Here is a 25,460-nt window from a genome sequence, read left to right as displayed (position 1 = left end):
CAAAGCTCAAGTCAGGTTTGAGGGAAACATGCATTACCAGTGATTTGAATGTCTGCTTGTTTCATTTTATCTGAAGCATATTCGGGACAAAAAGAAAGCGACCACTTTAAAAAAAGCATCAGTGCTCCTGACAATGGTAAGATAAAAGCATATTTTTATTTCTCTATACTCTAATGTACCTTGTAACCATATTATTTCCTTGTAGGATGTGGGCAGGTTGGAGATCCCTGCTGAGCTGTCAGCAAGGTTCCACAGTGCAGCAGGTGATGAAGACAACAAATAAATACATGAGGATTTGTGCTGGGAAAAACAAACCACCATGTTTCAACAGGATGAATTGTAACTTTATTTCCTTCAAACAGGGCATCAACATGCTTCTGAAGTGACAGCGGTGGCACCCCCACAAGTGAAAGCAAACCACAAGCTCAGTCTGCCTCGAGACATAGACAAATACCCATTCTCTCACTATGTCAAGTCCATATTGAAGGCAAGTAACACACACATTAACTTTTAAAGACCTGCCATCTTTTTTGCTTCTCTTAATCGTGTGTTTATTAACCGTCGCTTTAAGAATTAATCATTCCCTTTATTGTTGCTTGTTCATTGCTGTGTGCGTGAGGCCCATGTTCTTGCTCCAGTACTTCTTGTTACTCTTAATACATACACACAAATATTTTCTAAAGGATGTACTGTAATGATCTGTTAAAGACCCCACACATTAAGATATATATACACATATACAGTATATCTATACATACATATATATATATATATATATATATATATATATATATATATATATATATATATATATATATATATATATATATATATATATATATATATATATATATATATATATATATATATATATATATATATATATATATACACACACATATATATATGTATATATATATATATATATATATATATATATATATATATATATATATATATATATATATATATATATATATATATGTATATATATATATATATATATGTATATATATATATATATATATATATATATATATATATATATATATATATATCTATATATATATATATATATATATATATACATATATATATATATATATATATATATATATATATACACTAGGGCTGCAACTAACGATTAATTTGATAATCGATTAATATGTTGATTATTATTTCGATTAATCGATTAATAATCGGATAAAAGAAACAAACTACATTTCTATCCTTTCCAGTATTTTATTGAAAAAAAACAGCATACTGGCACCATGTTCTGGACATTGGGGGTGCAGCATACACCAACAATAACACAGAAATGTAACTAATCAGAACTGAATCAGATATTGTACACGTTTCTGTTGTGGATAATAAAGGATTCATTTCAGGCTGCCTCTGAATAATAGCATGAAATATTCCAGCACCTTCATAACGTTTAGTTATACTAAAGCGTCACTCAAATCTAAATATATTTATATAGCTTTATCGGCCCGGCTACATTGATCCATTATGAAACCAACCTGGGATATTTCTGTCCGTTACGTTTATTTCGAAATTGGTAACCATGCGTTTTCTCTCTCAAGACGGAGTCAAATGTGCCGGAGACACATTATCAGCCCCGCGTTGCAACAAAGGCATAACTTTAAAGTTACTCACAAAAAAGCTGAACTCATGAATACTTGTTGCCACTATGGACTTAAAAAGTTACGTACTGTGAGTTCCTCCCTTCATCCATGGCTCCAATATTTTTCTTCTTCAGGTGCTCCAGAAGCAATGTTGTACTTTGTGCCATTTTGCAGGAAACGGTCTTCTTTGAAGTCTTTAAAGTGAAGTGTTCCCACACTTTTGACGACTTAGGTCGTACACTTTTCTCCATTGAAACAATAACCTCAAGATGTTTCTCCGCTAAACTATCGGTAGTGTTTTCCTGCGCCATTTTTCGAATTTTTCCAGCAAAGGAGACGCCGTCGTCACGTGAGCTGCACATGACACATCATTGGCTAGCTTACGCCACCTCATGAGACGTAGCCTCACCGCCGCCCTGGTGCTGTTTTGTACTGTTTTTGTACTTATATTGATTATTGTTTCTCAGCTGTTTGTAAATGTTGCAGTTTATAAATAAAGGTTTATAAAACAAAAAAAAACAACAACAAAAAAATAACAAAACAAAAAAAAGCCTCCGCGCATGCGCATAGCATAGTTCCAACGAATCAATGACTAAATTAATCGCCAACTATTTTGGTAATCGATTTTAATCGATTTAATCGATTAGTTGTTGCAGCCCTAATATATACACATATATATATATATATATATACACATATATGTGTATATATATATATATATATATATATATATATATATATATATATATATATATATATATATATATATATATATATATATATATATATATGTGTATATATATATATATATATATATATATATATATATATATATATATATATATATATATATATATATATATATATATATATATATATATATATATATATATATATATATATATATACACACACATATATGTATATATGTGCATATATATATAAATAGGCATTGAATAGTTTTGATTGTTATGGGTGTGGTGTGCTCTGATAATGTCAACACAGCACCGCACACACATAAGGACATCATGAATAATAAAGTGTTTGAAAGTAGTCAAGTCATCATTAAATGGCCCTGATATGTCAAAAGGCATTAATAAATCATGTTATTTTCGAATACCTCTATAACTGATAACTGTAGTTCAGCCGGGATATGCTCATTTCAAACTTTGATTTACAGCTTCGAAATATTGGTATTGTTTTCATTTTGATGCCCCTCCACCGTTTGACCAATTAGAAAGTCTGTAAGGTATCATTGGAAGCTGGCTCGCCCCCCATCACACGGCCATTGGATAAGAGAGGTTCTCTACAATCTAAAACTGGAAAAACTTAGATTTTCGCAAAAAGGCTCTGCTCAAACGTTTGAAAGCTAATGGAGTCCTTTCTTGCTGTATGTCAACTCTCTTGACTTATGCCCAGACGCAGATGAGGAATAATCTCCCTTTTAGTTATTATTTTTTATTTGTTATTTTTTATTTTCTCTCTCCTTTCAGCCTGTCTGTCTGTCTCTGGCCTCGTATGTATGTGTGTGTGTGTGTGTGTGTGTGAATGTGTCGGTCTTTGTCGTCTTACTTGTTATATGTTTGTGCCATATTTCCCTTGTTGGTGTGACCTGAGTGGGGTGGGAGGGTGGGTGGGTGGTTTGGGTTTTAAGGGAAAGGGTGTGAATAATTTACTGACTTTAAAATTGTACATTTATTCATTTCACTTTGTTGTCTGTGAAGCACTTTGAGTCCGCCTTGTGTATGAAAAGCGCTATACAAATAAAGTTGCCTTGCCTTGCCTTGCCTTGCCTTGCCTTGCCTTGCCTTGCCTTGCCTACTGTTTCGACTTGCACTTTTTTTCTGTCTATTTGAAAATGGCAATAAAAAAAGTTGGATTAGAAAGTCTGTAAGGTAAGAAAAGTTGGTTTAGCAACTTTAACCATTTTGTCATCCTAAATTATGAACACGCAAAATTATTTGTTGTTTTTACTTTTTTTTTTTTTTTTTCTCAAAGGATACATGGTGCCAACCTAAAGGAACCCCCCTCCAAAGAGCCCTCACCTCTCTCGAATCGGACGATGCCTGGATTGCACTGGAAGTGTATAAACTGGTATGGAAAGGACTCCAACATGTAACGTGCAACATTGGCTCTTCATGTCATTTGCATTTTTCAATACATTGTTCTTCAGATCATGCGGTTCACGCGTGAGTCAGATCTCAGCAGCTGGCAAGAGCAGATGTTAGGAAACTACATCATTGAAAAATGCCAAAGTCGTCCTGCCTTGAGGGATGAGGTCCTGGCACAATTGGCTTACCACACATGGGACTCACATGAAGAGCAGGGAAGCCTGCAGGGGTGGCTGCTGCTTGCCTGCTGCCTCAGTACCTTCACTCCGTCACCAATACTGGAAAAACCCCTGCTCAAGTAGGTGCCAAAATTTACTCACTTTTGTTATTTGTTGATAGACCGCAGTCCGGTGCAGCTTTTATAGACATGACTCATTGACTCATTGAATCAGGAAAATCCACTGACCAATTGCATCCCCACATCTGCGGTCCCTTACAAGGTTCCTCATTGTTCCCATTGGGTTGAGGTTTTTTTTGCCGGACGTGGGATCAGATCAGAGGATGTCGTTGTGGTTTGTGAAGCCCTCTGAGGCATTTGTGATTAAGCACTATATAAATAAACTTTGATTGATTCTTTGATTAAACTCTGAGATAGGAAAAAGACTAAAAACAAATGTCAGCTGCAGAAGACACTGGTTCTCAAACTAAGAATAGTAGTGACAGGAGAAACCCTGTCCCTCAGTCCTTAGCTTTTTCAGAAATGTATCCCCTAGAACAGTGGTCCCCAACCTTTTTGTCACTGTGGACCGGTCAACGCTTTTTAAAAAAAAAATTATTATTTTTTTGCCTTAAAAAAATACAATCATGTGTGCTTATGGACTGTATCCCTCCAGACTGTATTGATCTATATTGATATATAATGTAGGAACCAGAAATACTAATAACAGAAATAAACAACCCATTTGTGCGAATGAGTGTAAATGGGGGAGGGAGGTTTTTTGGGTTGGTGCACTAATTGTAAGTGTATCTTGTGTTTTTTTTGTTGATTTAATTAAAAAAAAAATATATATATATATATTTATTTATTTTTTATTTATTAATTATTTCTTGTGCGGCCCGGTACCAATCGATCCACGGACCGGTACCGGGCCACGGCCCGGTGGTTGGGGACCACTGCCCTAGAAGATTGGTTCTCAAACTGTTATTTCCAAGTACTACCTCAGAAAACACTTAGCTCTCCAAGTACCACCATAATGACCAACATTAACATAGAAGTGTAGTAAAACAAGGCAGAGGTTTTATTTAACAAGAATATTTAATATTTTTGGCCACTGTAACATTACACACAGTTTGAACTGTAACGCTGTGTTTGAATAATTATTTGATTCTCTGGCATACCACAGGATGTATCATCTGTATCACACTTTGAGAATCACTGCCCTAGTACAATTCAGTTAAATAGCCCTGACGTAGACAGAAGAATATGCAGTTGCTTCTCGGTATGGGCACAGAAACCCAGTTGCATATTGGCACTAGCGCCGGTGTCCTGTTGAAATGAGGTGCTTTGCCAAAAAGGGCTACCCAATGCTATTGAGCATGCGCACGCATGCACATCAAGGCTAAAATTAACTTCCTTCTGTGGACTTTGTGTAGACTTGCCTCGTGGCGACTTTGTCACTTGTGCTACAAGTACAGTATTTTCTGGACTACAGAGCGCCACACCCCCACTAAATTTTAGGGGAACAAATTATTTTCATATAATAGACCCACCGGACTGTAAGTCGCAGATATATATGTTGTGAAATAAATAATTTACACATAAATATAAATGTTTAGTTTCATACCTTAATTGTTTCCAAACGGTGCCTGTAATACCTGATAAAAAAAAACCCTGAAGGTATACTGTAATAATGGACCCACTAGCAGCGGAAGCTAGCTCTCCAATCAGCTGAACAGACTCAATAACTCACAAGCACGTCTTTATTTTGAACCAATGACTGTTACGGTAAGCAAGGTGGCATTCAGACAACCTGGAAATATGAGCATCCAACATTACAACCATAGCAAGTTGTTTTTTGCATGTTCTCTATGTCCTATATTGCTGCAATGATTATGCCAATTTGTTGTGGATTGTATTTGTTATTTTTGGATGTGTTATCTAGTTATCATTTATTTATATAATTGATGCATTTAAAAGGGAACTGCACTTTTTTTTAATATATATTGCCTATCGTTCACAGTCCTTATGAAAGACACAAAGACAAAAGTTGTTGTTTTTTGCATTCTCATTTGTAAAAAACGGCTCTTTCGAGGTGGCTAGCAATGCAACTGATGAGAGCAATCCATTCTGCCTCTAAATAAATTTATGTTTTGTTACCTCTATAACAGGGGTGTCAAACTTATTTTAGCTCAGGGGCCGCATGGAGGAAAATCTGTCACACATGTGGGCCGGACTATTAAAATCATGGCATTAAAACTAAAAAATAAAGACAACTTCAGATTGTTTTCTTTGTCTTACTTTGGGCAAAAATAGAACAAACACATTCTGAAAATATTACAATAAAAATATAGAAAAAAATACCGTCAGCGGTAAAGTTTAGATCCATGAAGGAAAGAAGAAAGTGAATGAATGTTTATAACTGAATACATTTACATATGCATAAACAATTGTTGTCTTTTGTATTATTTTTTTAATGAATTAAGTAACGTCTATGACAACCTTTTTCCAAAACACAATATAGAATGTGAGACATAACATACATTATTCATTTGTTTTCAAAACAGTTACAAACAAGTGGGATCCCAAAAATTTACTGTTGGACCCCATTTTGAAAATTCCTAGCGCCGACACTGATGGAGTATTGGTGCGTGCAAAACAGCAGCAGGCGGCTGTAGCCTGCGGGCCGGTTCTGATACTAACCAAATATCATCCTGGGGGCCATAGATAATTCATTCGCAGGCTGGATTTGGCCCGCGGGCCTTGACTTTGACAACCTTGCTCTATAATAACCAAGTTGTAGCGACATTGTTATTGTAAGAGCGAACACTGGGGAACTCATTTTCTTGCGTAGTAACACATTCACATTGCGACGGCATGCTACGGCATTAGCTGTAAGCTAGCTACGGCAAGAAGTAAGCTGGCAACTGAGTCAACAGCTGAATGGCTTTTGAGTTTGTAATGCACAACACAATGCGATAGGACACCAATCTGTACTGACTGAAAAAAATGAACAATCATATCACAGTATCTTTAAAGTATTAGTCCGTTTGGTCAGGCTGATTTTGGATAAGCACTCCATTTATGTCCACATAGCTTGGTTCCAAGTTCCACATTTACAGCGTCAAAGTCACTCTCTTGGCATCTAGAAGCAATAGTTCATCCTCCATATACAGTATTTAGCTTCAAAAAGATAATGTTGTGAATCCTCATGTGTCCAAAAATAGTCGTCTTTGTTCTCTGTTACCAAGTCTACCATGATTAGAGCACATTTGTGTTTGTTTGCGGAAGTGGGAACACACATTTGTTGCCGGAAGTCAGAAGTGCGCTATTATGGAAACGAAAATAAATGCGCTGAGGAAGGAAGTTCTGGTAATGCTTAAAATCAACACAATACGGTAAATATTGAACATGTTATGTATTGTTATGAAGGTGTCTGTTACTACATTATATATATACTTGCAGTGTCTATATAAAACATATAACATATTGTTATGGTGTATGTTACTACATTATATATATAAACTTGCCATGTGTATATAAAACATATTATATTATATTATAACAATATATAATATATATTGTTATGAAGGTGTCTGTTACTACATTATATGTATACTTGCAGTGTATATATAAAACATATTACGTATTGTTATGAAGGTGTCTGTTACCACATTATATATATATACTTGCAGTGTGTATATAAAACATATTACTAATTGTTTTCAATGCGTCTGTTACTACATTAAATAAATACTCGCACTGTGTATATAAAACATTACATATTATTATGAAGGTGTCTTTTACTACATTATATATATATATATTTGCAGTGTGCATATACAATATATCACATATTTTATGAACGTGTCTGTTACTACATTAGAATATAGACTTGCAGTGTGTATATAAAACATATTATATATTGTTATGAAGATGTCTGTTACTACATTATATTTGTACTTGCAGTGTGTACATTGTACATAGTACATATTGTTGTGAAGGTTTCTGTTTCTACAATATACTGTATATGTACTTGCAATGTGTGTATTGTACATAATGCATATTGTTATGAAGGTGTCTGTTATTACATTATATATATACTACAGTGTATATACAACATTAAATATTGTTATGAAGGTGTCTCTTACTACAATATATATATACTTGCAGTGTGTATATTGTACATATTACATATTGTTATGAAGGTGTTTGTTACTACATTATATATATACTTGCAATGTGCATATTGTACGTATTACATATTGTTATGAAGGTGTCTCTTACTACATTATATATATACTTGCAGTGTGTATATTGTACATGCTACATATTGTTATGAAGGTGTCTGTTACTACATTATACAGGTATATATACTTGCAGTGTGTATATTGTACATATTACATATTGTTATGAAGGTGTCTGTTACTACATTATATATATATACTTGCAGTGTGTATACAAAACATATTATATATTGTTATGAAGGTGTCTGTTACTACATTATATACTGTATATCCTTGCAGTGTGTATATAAAACATAATACATATTGTTATGAAGGAGTCTGTTACTACATTAGAATATAGACTTGCAGTGTGTATATAAAATGTTGAAGGGAGTTTTGAAATTGTTTGAATTACAGGTATGTTTGTTTGGTTTTTTACAAAAAGGTTTTCCATTTCTTAAGTACCAGTTAGGGCACCATTCAGGGACCTGCCACTGGTAAAGCAACACGTTGATATTAGCATTGATTAAAATGTAAACAATACCCATTTCTGGTTACTCTATTCTGTAGTTTTCCCTTCATCATTTCCCAAGCGTGACTTGGGATATGATGGAGACTTTTCTGGTGACAGAGCATCAAAGACAAGCAAAAGTGGAAATTAAAAAATAATCACACATTGTTAAATGCTCCGTAAAGGTAGAAATGCCGATCCATGCTGGTTACATGCCCGGTCCAAGCCAGTGAATGTTGTACAGCAATATTGTAATGTCCCCCAAAAAAATATTAAGTAACCAAAATGTAAATTTGATTTAGTTTTTGCACATAACAAAAAGGTTGATATTTATTTTTCAGGTATATATCTGACCACGCACCCATTGAGTACCGTTCACTGTGCCAACACAAAATGCTCACATCAATGCAACTTGCAGCCCCCATTTCCCGGGTTTATCCTCCCACCCAGCTGGAGTGGACCGCCAACAAAAGGAAAGCTGCAATGACTGTGGATGTATACACATATAATGGTAAGAGAAATGCCATCATGTACCTTAAAGTACCAATTGAAATATAGTAGTGGTTATAATGCATCTGTCAGAATTAAAGCTTTGATGTGGTTTAACCCATAATCATTATTAATCTTATTTAAAGTGACTCAAAATCCTTGAAACTTTTTTTGAAAGATATTTCGGGAAGTTTGTCTTGGGTGTGCAAATGGGAAGATGATCGGGTTGTAAGACGCTGCAGAACCAAACAAACCTACTATGCAAGACACTAAACAGCATTTTGATCTTGGTAAATTTGAGTACAAAAAACTATTACGGAACAGTCGACCAACATAAATTATTATGCACACAATGCAGGAAGGAGTTGTCTTTTCAATGCAACACGTTCATCTTAAAACACCACATTAACACCATGGAAGGAGTGATTGATTGTTTTTTGTAACATGATCATGATTTTGAAAGGTTAAGTGCACATACGGGCAGCACGGTGGCAGAGGGGTTAGTTCGTCTGCCTCACAATACGAAGGTCCTGAGTAGTCCTGAGTTCAATCCCGGGCTCGGGATCTTTCTGTGTGGAGTCTGCATGTTCTCCCCGTGACTGCGTGGGTTCCCTCCGGGTACTCCGGCTTCCTCCCACCTCCAAAGACATGCACCTGGGGATAGGTTGATTGGCAACACTAAATTGGCCCTAGTGTGTGAATGTGAGTGTGAATGTTGTCTGTCTATCTGTGTTGGCCCTGCGATGAGGTGGCGACTTGTCCAGGGTGTACCCCGCCTTCCACCCGATTGTAGCTGAGATAGGCTCCAGCGCCCCCCGCGACCCCAAAGGGAATAAGCGGTAGAAAATGGATGGATGGAAGTGCACATACAATACTTGCTTTCTTTAGTCCTTTTGCTTACGCAAAATAAAACAACTACTATAGATTAAAAATTAATAATGATTAATCCTGATTTATCAAAATTAATCCATATCAAATCTGAGTCAAAATGTCAATTGTTTGACAGACATAAATAATATTTTTTCAATCCTATTGTTTTCACATATCTTTAATGATACACATTTTCTAGTCATCTCACTTGTGACAGTGACAGTTTACAATATAAGGTTTTTTTTTAACATCCTGTAACTTTATTAATATATAGATATACAGTGCAGGCCAAAAGTTTGGACACACCTTCTCCTCATTCAATGGGTTTTCTTTATTTTCACAACTATTTACATCGTAGATTGTCACTGAAGGCATTAAAACTATGAATGAACACATGTGGAGTTATGTACTTAACAAAAAAGGTGAAATAACTGAAAACATGTTTTATATTCTAGTTTCTTAAAGTTAAAGTACCAATGATTTTCACACACTCACACTAGGTGTGGTGAAATTTGTCCTCTGCATTTGACCCATCCCCTTGTTCACCCCCTGGGAGGTGAGGGGAGCAGTGAGCAACAGCGGTGGCCACGCTCGGGAATATAATAGCCACACTTTCAAAATAGCCACCCTTTGCTCTGATTACGGCTTTGTACACTCTTGGCATTCTCTCGATGAGCTTCAAGCCCACCTGTGAAGTGAAAACCATTTCAGGTCACCTCTTGAAGCTCATTGAGAGAATGCCAAGTGTGTGTGAAAAAGTAATCAGAGCAAAGGGTGGCTATTTTGAAGAAACTAGAATATAAAACATGTTATCAGTTATTTCACCTTTTTTGTTTAGTACATAACTCCACATGTGTTCATTCATAGTTGTGATGCCTTCAGTGACAATCTACAATGTAAATAGTCATGAAAATAAAGAAAACGCATTGAGGCATGAGAAAGTGTGTCCGAACTTTTGGCCTGTACTGTGTATATGTATGTGTGTGTGTGTGTATATATATATATATATATATATATATATATATATATATATATATATATATATATATATATATATATATATATATATATATATATATATATATATATATATATATATATATATATATATATATATATATTTAGGCTGTGCGATTCAATATCGATTCTTGGGGTCACGATTCGATTCAAAATTGATTTTTTTTCAATTCAACACGGTTCTCAATTCAAAAACGATTTTTTCCCGATTCAAAACGATTCTCTATTCATTCAATACATAGGATTTCAGCAGGATCTACCCCAGTCTGCTGACATGCAAGCAGAGTAGTAGATTTTTGTAAAAAGCTTTTATAATTGTAAAGGACAATGTTTTATCAACTGATTGCAATAATGTACATTTGTTTTAACTATTAAATGAACCAAAAATATGACTTATTTTATCTTTGTGAAAATATTGGACACAGTGTGTTGTCAAGCTTATGAGATGCGATGCAAGTGTAAGCCACTGTGACACTATTGTTCTTTTTAAAACATTTTTTATAAATGTCTAATTATAATGTCATAAGGGATTTTTAATCACTGCTATGTTGAAATTGTAACTAATATTGATACTGTTGTTGATAATATTCATTTTTGTTTCACTACTTTTGGTTTGTTCTGTGTCGTGTTTGTGTCTCCTCTCAATTGCTCTGTTTATTGCAATTCTGAGTGTTGCTGGGTCGGGTTTGGTTTTGGAATTGGATTGCATTGTTATGGTATTGCTGAATATTGTTTTGTTGGATTGATTAATAATAAAAAATTTTTTTTTAAAAACAATTAAAAAATATCACAAAAAAAAATAGATTTTTTTAAAAATGAGAATCGATTCTGAATCGCACAACGTGAGAATCGCAATTCGAATCGATTTTTTCTCACACCCCTTATATATATATATATATATATATATACTGTATATATATATATGTGTGTATTATAACTGGAAGTGACCCCACAAATACTGTAGACATTATAGTCTATACAGATGTGGACCAGTACAAAAAAACAAAATATTTGCCTGAAGCAACAAGGAAGCTGTTTGTAACTTTTACAAGTGATGGTGCTTTAGTGCTATGAAGTAGTTACATTTTAAACCGTGACTGAAAACCCTCAAATAGATTATTTGATAGAAAGTCACGTAACTGCTTGGCAACTGCTTGGCAACTGCTTTCGCTCTAATCTTGGACCGAATAGGAAGGATACTGTAGATGTTTGACTGTACGTAATTAATCAAGACATCTGGATAAAGGTGAAACTTTTTTTAAGAGGTTTGATTACAGCCTCATGTAAGAAGGTGGTAATAATGTATTAATAAAGACCTATTAAAATCTATTCATGTAGCATACAGCAGTGCTAACTAATGGTGGAGCATAAAGGGAACAAGTTGAAGGGAGTTGGAATAAAAAATCTAAGGCTCTATCTAAGGCGACACACTTGATGAATACACCATTAGACCAAAGAAGGTGATTAATTTCCTCTCTAATTGTGAAAATGTGTTTCAAAAGTGGCATTAAATCATGTCAACTGACAGTGATAGGAATAGATGGATCGATAGTGCTATGACACTTTGTTAGCATGGCCACAGTGTTAGGATACATCTGCTCTTGCTGTTTTTTATTATAAAAAAAAAAAAAAGTTATCCTGGGTAAAGGGCTTGTTATAAATTGTTAGACTTTTCGAACAAATGGTTAAAACAGTTCTTCTGGATTTTTTGTTGGCTATGTATATGTGTGTGTATATATATATATATATATATATATATATATATATATATATATATATATATATATATATATATATATATATATATATATATATATATATATATATATATATATATATATATATATATATATATATATATATATATGTGTGTACGTATGTTTTTCTTTTTTGTTAAAAAACTCAAGTTTTTTATACGTCCTCATCGTTCTACTATTTTTTTTACTGTAAAGTTAAAATTTTATCATTTATAGATGAGAAATGGACAACTGAAGTGGAGTCCTGGACCACGGGAGAAGAGATAGCCGCTTGGATTCTTCAATGCAGGTGCTTGATATCAGTTGATTTACTGCACATTCTTTTAAAATGAAGTTATGCATGGACACACTTTACACTACATCAGGGTTTCTGAATCTTTTTGGGACCACAGACCTCTCATAGAGGGACAATTTTCCAAGTACCCCCCTTATAATCTTCATTCCATCCATCAATCCATTTTGTACCGCTTGTCCCTTTTGGGGTCGCGGGTGGTGCTGGAGTCTATCTCAGCGGCATTCGGGCGGAAGGCGGGGTACACCCTGGACAAGTCGCCATCTCATCACAGGGCCAACACAGATAGACAGACAACATTCACACTCACATTCATACACTAGGGCCCAATCACAATAATATTATTATTAATTATAATAATATTACTACCAATAATAATCATTAGTATTCTGCCATTTGCATTAGACATCATATAAATGACTTTCAAATATTTGATCCTTAGCAGAGGTGGGTAGAGTAGCCAGAAATTGTACTCAAGTAAGAGTACTGTTACTTTAGAGATTCATTACTCAAGTAAAAGTAAGGAGTAGTCACCCAAATATTTACTTGAGTAAAAGTAAAAAGTATGTTGTGAAAAAACTACTCAAGTAATGAGTAACTGATGAGTAACCTGTTCGTTTAATGATGACGGCAACAAATAATGCACAAAAACATAAAAATAGCAATGAGCAAATTCAGAGCCAGGAATATCTCTTAAGCAACTAAAACAATAATAAATATAACATAATAATACATTAACATAAAAAAAAATGAAGGCAAATTGAGCCACAATAACTTAACAGCACCATAGGCTCAGTAGGCAGAGATTACAAAGGAAAATAAAAAGTTAGCCTTTACGCAAACCATAAACTTATAAGTGTGGGCTGCACCTGGGAACACACTTCTGATTGGTGTTTTTATGCATGCGTGTGTGTGTGTGCGTGCGTGCGTGTGTGTGTGTGTGTGTGTGTGTGTGTGTGTGTGTGTGTGTGTGTGTGTGTGTGTGTGTGTGTGTGTGTGTGTGTGTGTGTGTGTGTGTGTGTGTGTGTGTGTGCCTATGAGGCTGCAGTGCGTTAATAAACCTCCCCACACGATGTGCATTTGACAGTGATTCATAGCAGGGAAGCTAACATCAGCCTACGGTGACAGCCAAAATATCTACTAACGTTACTTACCGCGATGTGCTTCCTCAAATTTGACGTTGAGTTCATACGCTTAAGCTTGTTGTTGTTTTGCCGCCTGGCTCTGTTTGATTGGTGAAACGGAGTCAACCGTCACCAGTGACTGTATATGATTGGTGAAACGCAGGCATGTGATAGATCCTACTTTGAAGGTCTGTTTGACAAACCAAAACAAACAAAGCGTGCATTAACAGATTGATAAAAATCAGTAGCGAGTAGCGAGCTGAATGTAGATAAATGAAGCGGAGTAAAAGTAGCGTTTCTTCTCTATAAATATACTCAAGTAAAAGTATGTTGCATTAAAACTACTCTTAGAAGTACAATTTATCCCAAAAGTTACTCAAGTAGATGTAACGGAGTAAATGTAGCGCGTTACTACCCACCTCTGATCCTTAGTACTTCATACCTGTTTTGTAGAAATTATCTTAAAGTAGCAGTAGAATGGAAAAACAATTAGAATTGATATGCTTAATTGTGTTTCATCGTATCCATTAAACCATATCCAATTTTAGTTACAATCCGCAAAATATGTAAAAACAATGTTTAAACATCGCAAAATGCCACAAATTCAGCCAGTTTAAATATTACGCTCCGAATGTCTTTGGCTATTTCCGGAGATTGATGTCACTTTATAACACTTCTGCACTCTGACCATAGTATCAAATACGCAAACATTACTACATTTTAACTTTTTAACTTTTCTTCATAAAAATTTGGTTACTCACTTTAGTTATCTGCTATGGACTTAAGAGCTTGCTGCGTGTCAAACTGCCGTGTGATGTCTCTATTTAACCATTTCCCTTGACACTTCCGGTGTGCACCCACCTGGCAACCAATCCATCCATCCATTTTCTACCGCTTGTCCCTGAATACAAAATTACATTCAGCTCTATTGGCCACTTCACAACTCGGAATCATGGTTACAAAATAAATTGGCTGTGCGGGCCACTTGCATAAAGTAAAGAACACGTAAGTCAAGTATTGAAATGTTTGAGAAGCGGATTAAGGCAAACTTCACTGAAATCAGTCAAAAGCACATTTTCTTTTTGGTGACTTCAACATTACCTTTTAAACCCTAATTAGAAAAAAGACCATCAATGACTTTATCGATACAATGTATAGCATAAGTTTATATCCTAAAATCACAAGGCCATGTACAATCTTAAGATACTGTGTCACTCTTATTTATAGTATTTCTACTATTTATTTTGATGCTAATACAAGTGTTCTGCTAATAATCTGCTTCAGTGATCCCCATGGATGGCAAAGGGGTTAAAAATGCTTGAAAATTTAAAAAGACAGTCATTGGATCAGAATGTTTGTTTTACTAGACTAGTGTTTCCTATTCATAGATACTCACTTTCATTTATTGCAAAATACATTTTGGTTTCCCCATCCTATGGTTCACAAACTCCTGGGGGTTCCCGGATTTAAGTTTAAGAATCCCTGCACCACATGTACCTTATTGTTTCCAAAAGTTTACATACACTCCAAAGACATGCACCTGGGGATAGGTTGATTGGCAACACTAAATTGGCCCTAGTGTGTGAATGTGAGTGTGAATGTTGTCTGTCTATCTGTGTTGGCCCTGCGATGAGGTGGCGACTTGTCCAGGGTGTACCCCGCCTTCCGCCCGATTGTAGCTGAGATAGGCTCCAGCGCCCCCCGCGACCCTGAAGGGAATAAGCGGTAGAAAATGGATGGATGGATGGATACATACACTTGTAAAGAACATAATGTCATGGCTGTCTTGAGTTTCCAAAAATTTCTACAACTCTTATTTTTTTGTGATAGAGTGATTGGAGCACATACTTGCTGGTCACAAAAAAAACATTCATGAAGTTCGGTTCTTTTATGAATTTATTATGGGTCTACTGAAAATGTGACCAAATCTGCTGGGTCAAAAGTATACATACAGCAATGTTAATATTTGGTTACATGTCCCTTGGCAAGTTTCACTGCAATAAAACACAAGTCAAAAGTGGTAAAGGAATGGCTAAATCAGGTTAGAATTAAGGTTTTAGAATGGCCTTCCCAAAGTCCTGACTTAAACATGTGGACAATGCTGAAGAAACAATTCCATACCAGAAAACCAACAAATTTAGCTAACTGCACCGATTTTGTCAAGAGGAGTGGTCAAGAATGCAACCAGAAGCTTGCCAGAAGCTTGTGGATGGCTACCAAAAGCGCCTTATTGCAGTGAAACTTGCCAAGGGACATGTAAACAAATATTAACATTGCTGTATGTATACTTTTGACCCAGCAGATTTGGTCACATTTTCAGTAGACCCATAATAAAGTCATAAAAAACTTCATGAATGTTGTTTGTGACCAACAAGTATGTGCTCCAATCACTCTATCACAAAAAAAAAATAAGAGTTGTTGAAATTATTGGAAACTCAAGACAGCCATGACATTATGTTCTTTACAAGTGTATGTAAACTTTTGACCACGACTGTATATCTCAGAGGTATGACAGAGGCAACAGAAGGCTGGTCTGTGTCACTTCTGACGGATGACGGGTGGTCTGATCTGGCTGGCTCAGACTTGGTCATGGATCTGCTGGCTGGCACCGAGGCAGAAGTACTGCCCCCATCAGACACCCCCTCCTCAGCCAATTCTGATTACTTGTTCAGTGATCAAAGAGACAGGTAAAATAGTTCGATTTAAGTTGTAAATTAGTTAACGATTTGATATATTCAGGAACATCTTGATCGCTCCCTTTTTTCTCTGTCATTTCTAAAGAACACCAGTTACAGATCTTGATGACTTCATTCCACCAGCACCTACAATGGAAGCTCCAGGCCTGCCTCAATTTCAGGACACCCATTGGGGAGGAGAGTATCCACAGGAAGGTATGCTGTGATATGGTCTATTTGTTTCAGAAATGCTTAAAAAGGTACATTAAGGAGCATCTTGTGGTTACATTTTTAATTCTACATGGACCAAACAGAGCTTATTTGATCTTATTACTGATCATTTATTTACATCATATCTTTTACATGTTCAAACTAGCAAACAATTGTTTTGTTTGTCATTCAAATGTTGTTCTCTTCCAGTGTAAAAATTGAAAAGAAGGTTTTAAAAAAATATTCAATAAGCAAATTTGTAGTTAAGTATAAGGATGGAATACAAATGTTCGAAACATCCATCCATCCATCCATTTTCGACCGCTTGTCCCTTAAGGAATGAAAATAAAATTAAACACTTCATAGCAGTAATATAATATGACTACATTATTCATAACAAATAGAAAATAAGTTAAAATAAATGAAGACGTTGAAATAAAGACGGGTAAAGCAAATATATTGCAGATTGTTGATGACTTCAAGCTGCATCTAGTCTTCGTTGTTTGTTTCCTTGAACTTGAGTTGATGTCATCCTCCATTTTATTGTGTGGTTCCTTGTAGTCTTTAACAAGCACTTTGACTTCCTCCGACTCCCAGTTTAACTGAAGTTGTTGGCACTGCCAGATATAAGTCAGAACTATATGCTACTTTTTTATTACAAACAGCGAAAGCGGAGGATTTTGGCATACGAGCCAGTCTGCCCCATAACAAGAGGAAAAAGAAAAATGAGAACTTGTGAAGTTGTAGCCTGCCTTCTGCCCGAATCCAGCTCCAGCCACCCACCTCCTTGCACCCCCCACCTCTCTCTGCGAGCCCCAATTGGGACAAGTGGTAGAAAATAGATGGATGGATGACTACAACTGATTGAAATTGCGGACATGCCCAAAGGTCTTCGGGTTAACCTCTATTTCGGCTGGGCAGATAAAACGATATCAATATATACTATATTGCCAAAAGTATTTGGCCAACCATCCAATGCAAAGTGTCAGATGCAGTGGTGTAAATCACGTCACCATTGGACTCTAGAGCATTGGAGACGCCTTCTCTGGAGTGATGAATCACGCTTTTCCATCTGGCAATCTGATGGACGAGTCTGGGTTTGGAGGTTCCCAGGAGAACGGTACATTTCGGACTGCATTGTGCCAAGTGTGAAATTTGGTGGAGGAGGAATTATGGTGTGGGGTTGTTTTTCTTGGCCCCTTAGTTCCAGTGAAAGGAATTTTGAATGCTCCAGGATACCAAAACATTTTGGACCATTCCATGCTCCCAACCTTGTGGGAACAGTTTGGAGCGGGCCCCTTCCTCTTCCAACATGACTGTGCACCAGTGCACAAAGCAAGGTCCATAAAGACATGGATGACAAAGTCTGGTGTGGATGAACTTGACTGGCCTGCACAGAGTCCTGACCCCGATAGAACACCTTTGGGATGAATTAGAACGAAGACTGAGAGTCAGGCCTTCTCGACCAAAATCAGTGTGTGACCTCACCAACGCGCTTTTGGAAGAATGGTGGAAAATTCCTGTAAACACACTCCGAAACCTTGTGGACAGCCTTCCCAGAAGAGTTGAAGCTGTAATAGCTGCAAAAGGTGGACCCACATCATATTGAACACTATGGGTTAGGAATGGGATGGCACTTCAAGTTCATATGTGAGTCAAGCCACGTGGCCAAATACGTTTGGCAATATAGTGTATATCACGATAGACAGGTTATCAGTATCATTATAAAATGTTTGATAAAACATTCGATAAATATATATTTTTTGGTCAGAAGAAACCAGAAACAATAAAGCTTGGTTGGTTTCATGAACAAAGGCGCCCGAGGTCTGGTAAGCTCGCTAAACAGGAAGTGGTCGTGAAATGGGATCGACACCTTACACAGCCAATCCCGTAACAGTATCAACCATCAAGTTTGGTTGCACCATCTAGCTGTCTCACTGTTGATTCTCTGCACAGAGCGAAATAAATGAAAAAGTAGTGCTGCAGAGAGCGATATTGTCATTAATACAGGAAATGTCACCACGACAGTATGGCAATTTTTTTTTTTTTTTCCAACAGACCGTAGTCCTTCGCCACGCTCATCTTTTCTTATCAACACATGTCTGTTTCCTATTCGGATGTACGGAAACAGGTAGGAACTAAAGAGCAGGACTGTATAACTAAAATAAATAGCCAAATATAACAAAGGTGCTACTTGAAAATAATAGTTTGGTCCAACAATATTTCAATAATTATTACTGCATAACATGAATTATATTCCATACATAAAAAATAATTAACATAAATGCTACACACGCCATGTAACTTCCTGGCACTAAACCAGCAAATAATTGTTCTTTTCAGGTTTCTCTAAGTTTACATTTTCACACTGCACTATTTTCTTACACTTTATTAAGCATTTCTTACATATTCCTTATTTTTTCACCTTAAAGAGGTTATTATGTTTATTGTGATTTTAGAATGTTGTTTACGTTGACTGATTGTTTTCCCATGCTTGTATTGTTATTTTATTTCCTTTCTGCCTTGATAGCTAAGGGATTATAATCAGAGGAAGGTTACATTTGAAATAAAAATGTTAACATTTATTATATTTTTCTCCTAGTCCATATTTTCCATTGGTCATAAAAAATAGCTATCGACCAATTTAAGAAACGTACATCTTGATACAGTTTTTAGTCATATCGCCCAACCCTAACGTCTACTATATATGGAGCTATCTGCTGACATAACTAAAGCAAAATATGTCACTAAAGTCTCAAATTCCGAATGGCTAATTTGGAGTGAGAAAATGAGAAAGAACACAAGATCCTTCTATAAATATATCCGCCATCCCTCCATGGTTTGATTTCATATTTTCGGGACTTATTGGAATCTCAAATACACAACAAGTGGTGCCAACAGGTACGAAAAGTGAGTTTTGCATACAGTCATAGGACCCGTTTAAGACAACCTGACCAGTCCAGTTGTGATCGATGACCTTGATGAATCAGAATATCCTTTTTCCTGTTGGCGAGAGTTCTTGTTATGCTATGTTAATGTTCTCACTAGGAGGATATTCGTTAAGATGCATTATGAGATATTCTATTTCTTTGTTCTTCTTACTTTTTTTCTCCTGCAGGCCGGCGTCGACAGATGGATGCCTACGTAGATGACTTGTTCAACCTGGATCAAGGACAATCGGTCAGTGGTATTGCATTTTTTGAATCATTTTGTATTGTTTGTGCACAATTGTCTTTTAGACTACCTTTGTGACACGTCTTAGCTGCATTCTGATCTGTGGTACCATCCACTGTTCACTTACTGGATTAAGATTAGTTCAATTAAAAGCCATATGCCACACACAAAATATAATAAATGTTTCCTTGTGCATTTTTAGCAGCAAGGCAAATAACATGTGTGTGTGTTTGTGTGTAGGACACAGAAAGAGTAGCCAAGCTACACCGGCGGATGCGAGGTGGAGGAGGCATTGGACCCATGCAGCCTGGTTTTTATAGTCCTGGTAGGTGATTAAAATACCCCATAAATAATTGTCCTCAATTTCATTTCAAAAGTTGTAAATTAAAAACTTTCCTTGCACTGTAAATACACCTTAGATCAGGGGTCACCAACGTGGTGCCCGCGGGCACCAGGTAGCCCGTAAGGACCAGATGAGTAGCCCGCTGGCCTGTTCTAAAAATAGCTCAAATAGCAGCACTTACCAGTGAGCTGCCTCTATTTTTTAAATTTTATTTATTTACTAGCAAGCTGGTCTCGCTTTGCTTGACATTTTTAATTCTAAGAGAGACAAAACTCAAATAGAATTTGAAAATCCAAGAAAATATTTTAAAGACTTGATCTTCACTAATTGACAAAGAAACAGATACCAGATTTGGTATCCAGTTCAAAGTGTGACATGATTTATTTAAAAATTTGAGAGTTGTCTTTTGTATTTTTCATGAGTTATTATTTGTACAAACATGGTGCGAAGTATTTCATGATTTGTTAAAAAATGTTAGTGGCTAGCTAGTTAAAATGGGATATTGTGATACCACAAGACTGTCTTAGAAGTGATCATTTGAAAATGTTCAATTTGAAAAATGTGCACTTACAGAAAATATACAAATAAAGTGTTGCATATTGATATTTATCTGTTTCTATATATATTTATTGTGAGAAATCATTAAGATGATCAGTGTTTCCACAAAGATAAATATAATTAATTGTTAATATTAACATAGAGTTAAAGGTAAATTGAGCAAATTGGCTATTTCTGGCAATTTATTTAAGTGTGTATCAAACTGGTAGCCCTTCGCATTAATCAGTACACAAGAAGTAGCTCTTGGTTTCAAAAAGGTTGGTGACCCCTGCCTTAGATGTTTATTTTTTCTAAAATACTGTGTCAAAGATGTGTGATGTCACACGTCTTACATTGTCCATGGTAAATGCATTTGTAATTTGAAAATAACTCAACGTGACTCTTCTTTTGTGGAAGACAAATGTACTTTGAAGTTAAGCAAAGAACATATACAGTATTCAATAAAAAATGTTGAAACAGTAACAGTCTTATTAGTAGTTTTGCCAATGAGACATATTAATAATGTACTTTTTCCATAGCAATTTTAAGGTTGTTATCTACACAAATGATATTAAGAACAGTTGAATTGTAGTTTTGGAACCCTTATAAAGTATCGGAATTGTCAAAAATTAGCTTTTGGAAATGCTAGCTCAGGAATTTTAAACGTTTGGGCTGAATCAGGCCTGCGAACAGCTTTTATCTGGCCCGGGAGATGAGTTTGCGGAGTGTAAAAATGAGCTGACATTTTTGAATGAAAGAACCTGTTGTTCTAAACAGTGTGAATTTCGTTGACTAACAATTTTCGACTTAGTTATTGTCAACGACCTATTTTCCCCTGACTAAAATAGGACGATAATGGATCACAACAAATGCAATAATGATGTGGTAATGTTCATCAGTCAAATAGATGGAATTGAGTCTGGCAGTTTTAAAATGTTACACTTGGTGTACTCATTTTTAATCCATCAGAAGATGAAATAAGTATTAATATCACAATCAGATTACAGGATGTCATTAATGTAATGTACTTTTTTTCCTCAACTGATGTGCTAACATTGTGGTTTACTATGTACACATTTAGCATCAACGTCAACAGAACTTGTGAATTTGAACTCATTTCATTAATCACACGTGAAGTTAGGAGATACATATTATTTCAGCATATTTACTGTATGTGCGCCCAGAAAATGTGCCCCCAGTCGTAAGTACAACACAAAATGCACAGACTATAAAAAAACATTTATTTGGGTAGAAATATCTCATTTTACATTACCAACAACATATTTGGAAATCAAGGCATAAATGTAACAATTCCTATTTTGTATACTATAACTAATAAGCCGTGTAAATAAGTAATGTCCAAACACGGAAGTGTTACCTCTATCTTAACCCGGCACATAGCTCCGCTCCCTCTGAAGTCATGCGCTCTCTTTCCGCAAGGAAATACAAAATATGTCAGGGATACAGAATCTCGCATGATAATGTTGCCAAACAGCAGGTACACATGGCTGCGGCTCCTCCCCCTTGACCCAAATGAAACGTAAAACCAGCCGTTTTACATCTTCTATCGTTCTTTGGCAGCCTCAATGCCCCAAAATGTCTCTTAAAAAAAGAGAAACGTGAACACAGAGTGTAACTCAGCCCTCTTGAAATGTTCTACCTCCATTTCTTGGGGTTTCTTTAGTAAGCACAGGATTCATACACAAACATGACAAATGAGGTATTCGATACATAGAAGCGATTTGATCTTTTTATGTATTTTTTTTGTTCAGTCCCAGATAGGCTGTGACTTAAAGTTTGATGGCTTTGTGGATACAGTGAGACAAATAGTTTATTATGTTCTTTTTTGTCTTTTTTAAACCACACCAATTGTTTTCTCAGACTTTTCAACTAACTTGAAGTGTTTTTTCAAGAGGATTATTTGTGATTTGAACATTTTCAGAACGTGATTGTTCTGTTGTTAAACAAAGAAAATAATCTGAAGTTGTCTTTATTTTAAAGTTATCATGCAATGATTTTAACAGTCCGGCCCACGTGGGAATAGATTTTCCTCCATGTGGCCGCTGAGCTAAAATGAGTTTGACACCTCCTTCACCTGTGTTACCTGACACACTTCCATTTTGGGGAAGCCACATCCTGGGACTGTCGCGTGACATATATATGTATTCATATATAGACTTGATGACTTCAAGTCATCACAAACTAAACACATTTAAGGTGTTTGGCTTTCATAGTAAAGGGTGTGGTTTGATGCAGTTGCAGCCAAATCACATGCTTCAACTTGTATTTTAGTTGGTAAACCAAATGTGCAGTACATAGAGATTATTGTTTATGTTTATGTGCACGATGTTCATTTTTTGTTTTAGAAAATGTGACGAAATCCCTTCAGTCTCTGAGCTGAATGTTCTCTTTTTCAGGTATGCCATCTTTAATGCCAAGCTATCCCATGGGTAAGTTATTTATTTATGGTCCCTTCACCCTATACTCAGATCACGTACTGTGTGTAGGGCTCAGCCATCTGTGGGGCCACCATATTGCATGAAGAAGTTAAAGTTAAAGTTAAAATACCAATGATTGTCACACACACACTAGATGTGGTGAAATTTGTCCTCTGCATTTGACCCATCCCCTTGTTCACCCCCTGGGAGGTGAGGGGAGCAGTGTGCAGCAGTAGTGAGCAGCAGCAGTGGCCGCGCTCGGGAATCATTTTGGTGATTTAACCCCCAATTCCAACCCTTGATGCTGAGTGCCAAGCAGGGAAGTAATGGGTCCCATATTTATAGTTTTGGTATGACTCGGCCGGTTTGAACTCACAACCTACCGATCTCAGGGTGGACAATCTAACCACTGGGGCACTGAGTATTCATAAAATCTTATTTTATGAATGACGGGGCACTTCACAAGAAATTTTACCGCAAACATATCCCTAACTCCTTCCTGCTCCATCACTGATTACAATGTAATTGCAAATTCACTGTGAAACAATACAGTATTTATCTTTCCATATTAATTACTGATGTTGCACTGTGATTTATCTCTAGGAATGCCAGTAAGCCCTCACATCCCGAGCTATGGTCCAACTCCACTGATGCCAGCCATGCACACCATGCAAGGTATTGTTTGAGTATTGCAGTTGAAGACTTGATTTTTTTATGTCATGTACTGTATCTGTTAAATCCATGCTTGTCATAATCAACTCACAGGGATGATGATGCCTCAGGCTGCAGTTCCTTCAATGAATGATCCCATGCAGATGGCAGCGACACAGCAAGCCCTTATCAACCAACAGGCTCTTCTAATGGTTTGCAATAACACACTGACAATATTGAACAGGGATATAAGTGCTTGATCCACTGACAACGATAAATGATTACCTTGAATTTGATTGCAATAAATAAGTATTTCATCCCCTATCAACGGGGATCATTCTCACCCCCAAAGATCAGTGGTGCCTCCAAACACACAAATTAGTTATTTCCTTTATTGAGTTCCGGTCGTGTGAATAAGACATTGAAACCTCTCCACAACAATGGTTAATACCAAGGAGTTGTCAAAGGACCGGCAGAACATGATTGTCGACCTGCATCTGCACGACTGCAATGGACCACAAGACCATCAACAAGAAGCTTGGTGGGAAAGAGATCAATATTGGCGCAATAATTCATAAATGGAGAAAATACCATGCAGGGTATTAGTCATCAAGTGAATTTGTAGGCAGAGAAATGGTGAACACAACAACACTATCAATACTGCAAAACATGAAGGTGCAAACATTCTCACCAGAGAGAACGCAGGTGGCTAGCTACAAGACGCCAACAATATTTTCTCTCTCCACCATTACTATAGCATTTAACCCATCTCCTTGTTCACCCCCTGGGAGGTGAGGGGAGCAGTGGGCAGCAGCGGTGGCCGCGCCCGGGAATCATTTTTGGTGATTTAACCCCCAATTCCAACCCTTGATGCTGAGTGCCAAGCAGGGAGGTAATGGGTCCCGTTTTTATAGTCCTTGGTATGACTCGGCCGGGTTTGAACTCACAACCTACCGATCTCAAAGCTGACACTCTAACCACTAGGCCACTGAGTAGGTGACAATTTATAACCAAATATTTTATGTTATTGTCTCAGATTCTTTTTTTACATTCTGTTACTCTGTTCGAACAAATGAACATACAAATGATGAAACGTTCCTATCTTCATTAGGGGGTAAAACTTCATGTTGAGCGAGATCTTTATTGTCCCTGCAATTACTGTCCATTCTCTCCTTTTTTTGTTCCACCTGAACCTTAGAGGAAAATCTAATTTAAAACATTTGTATGTTCGTATACCACTTAAAACCTTTAGT

At 36.3% G+C, this 25,460-nt stretch overlaps 1 protein-coding gene across 1 annotated transcript in view; it reads left to right on the top strand.

Moving 5' to 3' along the window:
• Positions 1 to 25,460, top strand: part of myo15b (myosin XVB) — a 178,095-nt gene that overhangs the window by 113,451 nt on the left and 39,184 nt on the right. Inside the window, exons 25-38 of the mRNA XM_062057478.1 lie at positions 77 to 136; positions 206 to 263; positions 363 to 487; positions 3,624 to 3,719; positions 3,799 to 4,034; positions 8,972 to 9,141; positions 12,980 to 13,052; positions 16,684 to 16,866; positions 16,961 to 17,070; positions 20,183 to 20,244; positions 20,479 to 20,563; positions 23,536 to 23,568; positions 24,160 to 24,231; positions 24,322 to 24,419. Of these exons, the coding sequence (XP_061913462.1) occupies positions 77 to 136; positions 206 to 263; positions 363 to 487; positions 3,624 to 3,719; positions 3,799 to 4,034; positions 8,972 to 9,141; positions 12,980 to 13,052; positions 16,684 to 16,866; positions 16,961 to 17,070; positions 20,183 to 20,244; positions 20,479 to 20,563; positions 23,536 to 23,568; positions 24,160 to 24,231; positions 24,322 to 24,419 (1,461 nt within the window). The remainder of the gene's footprint in view (positions 1 to 76; positions 137 to 205; positions 264 to 362; positions 488 to 3,623; positions 3,720 to 3,798; positions 4,035 to 8,971; positions 9,142 to 12,979; positions 13,053 to 16,683; positions 16,867 to 16,960; positions 17,071 to 20,182; positions 20,245 to 20,478; positions 20,564 to 23,535; positions 23,569 to 24,159; positions 24,232 to 24,321; positions 24,420 to 25,460) is intronic.

This window comes from Entelurus aequoreus, linkage group LG08 (genome assembly GCF_033978785.1).
Source record: "Entelurus aequoreus isolate RoL-2023_Sb linkage group LG08, RoL_Eaeq_v1.1, whole genome shotgun sequence".
NCBI classification, from domain to species: domain Eukaryota; kingdom Metazoa; phylum Chordata; class Actinopteri; order Syngnathiformes; family Syngnathidae; genus Entelurus; species Entelurus aequoreus.
Note: the sequence above shows the minus strand (reverse complement) of the source record. Positions and strands in the feature narration are given on the sequence as shown.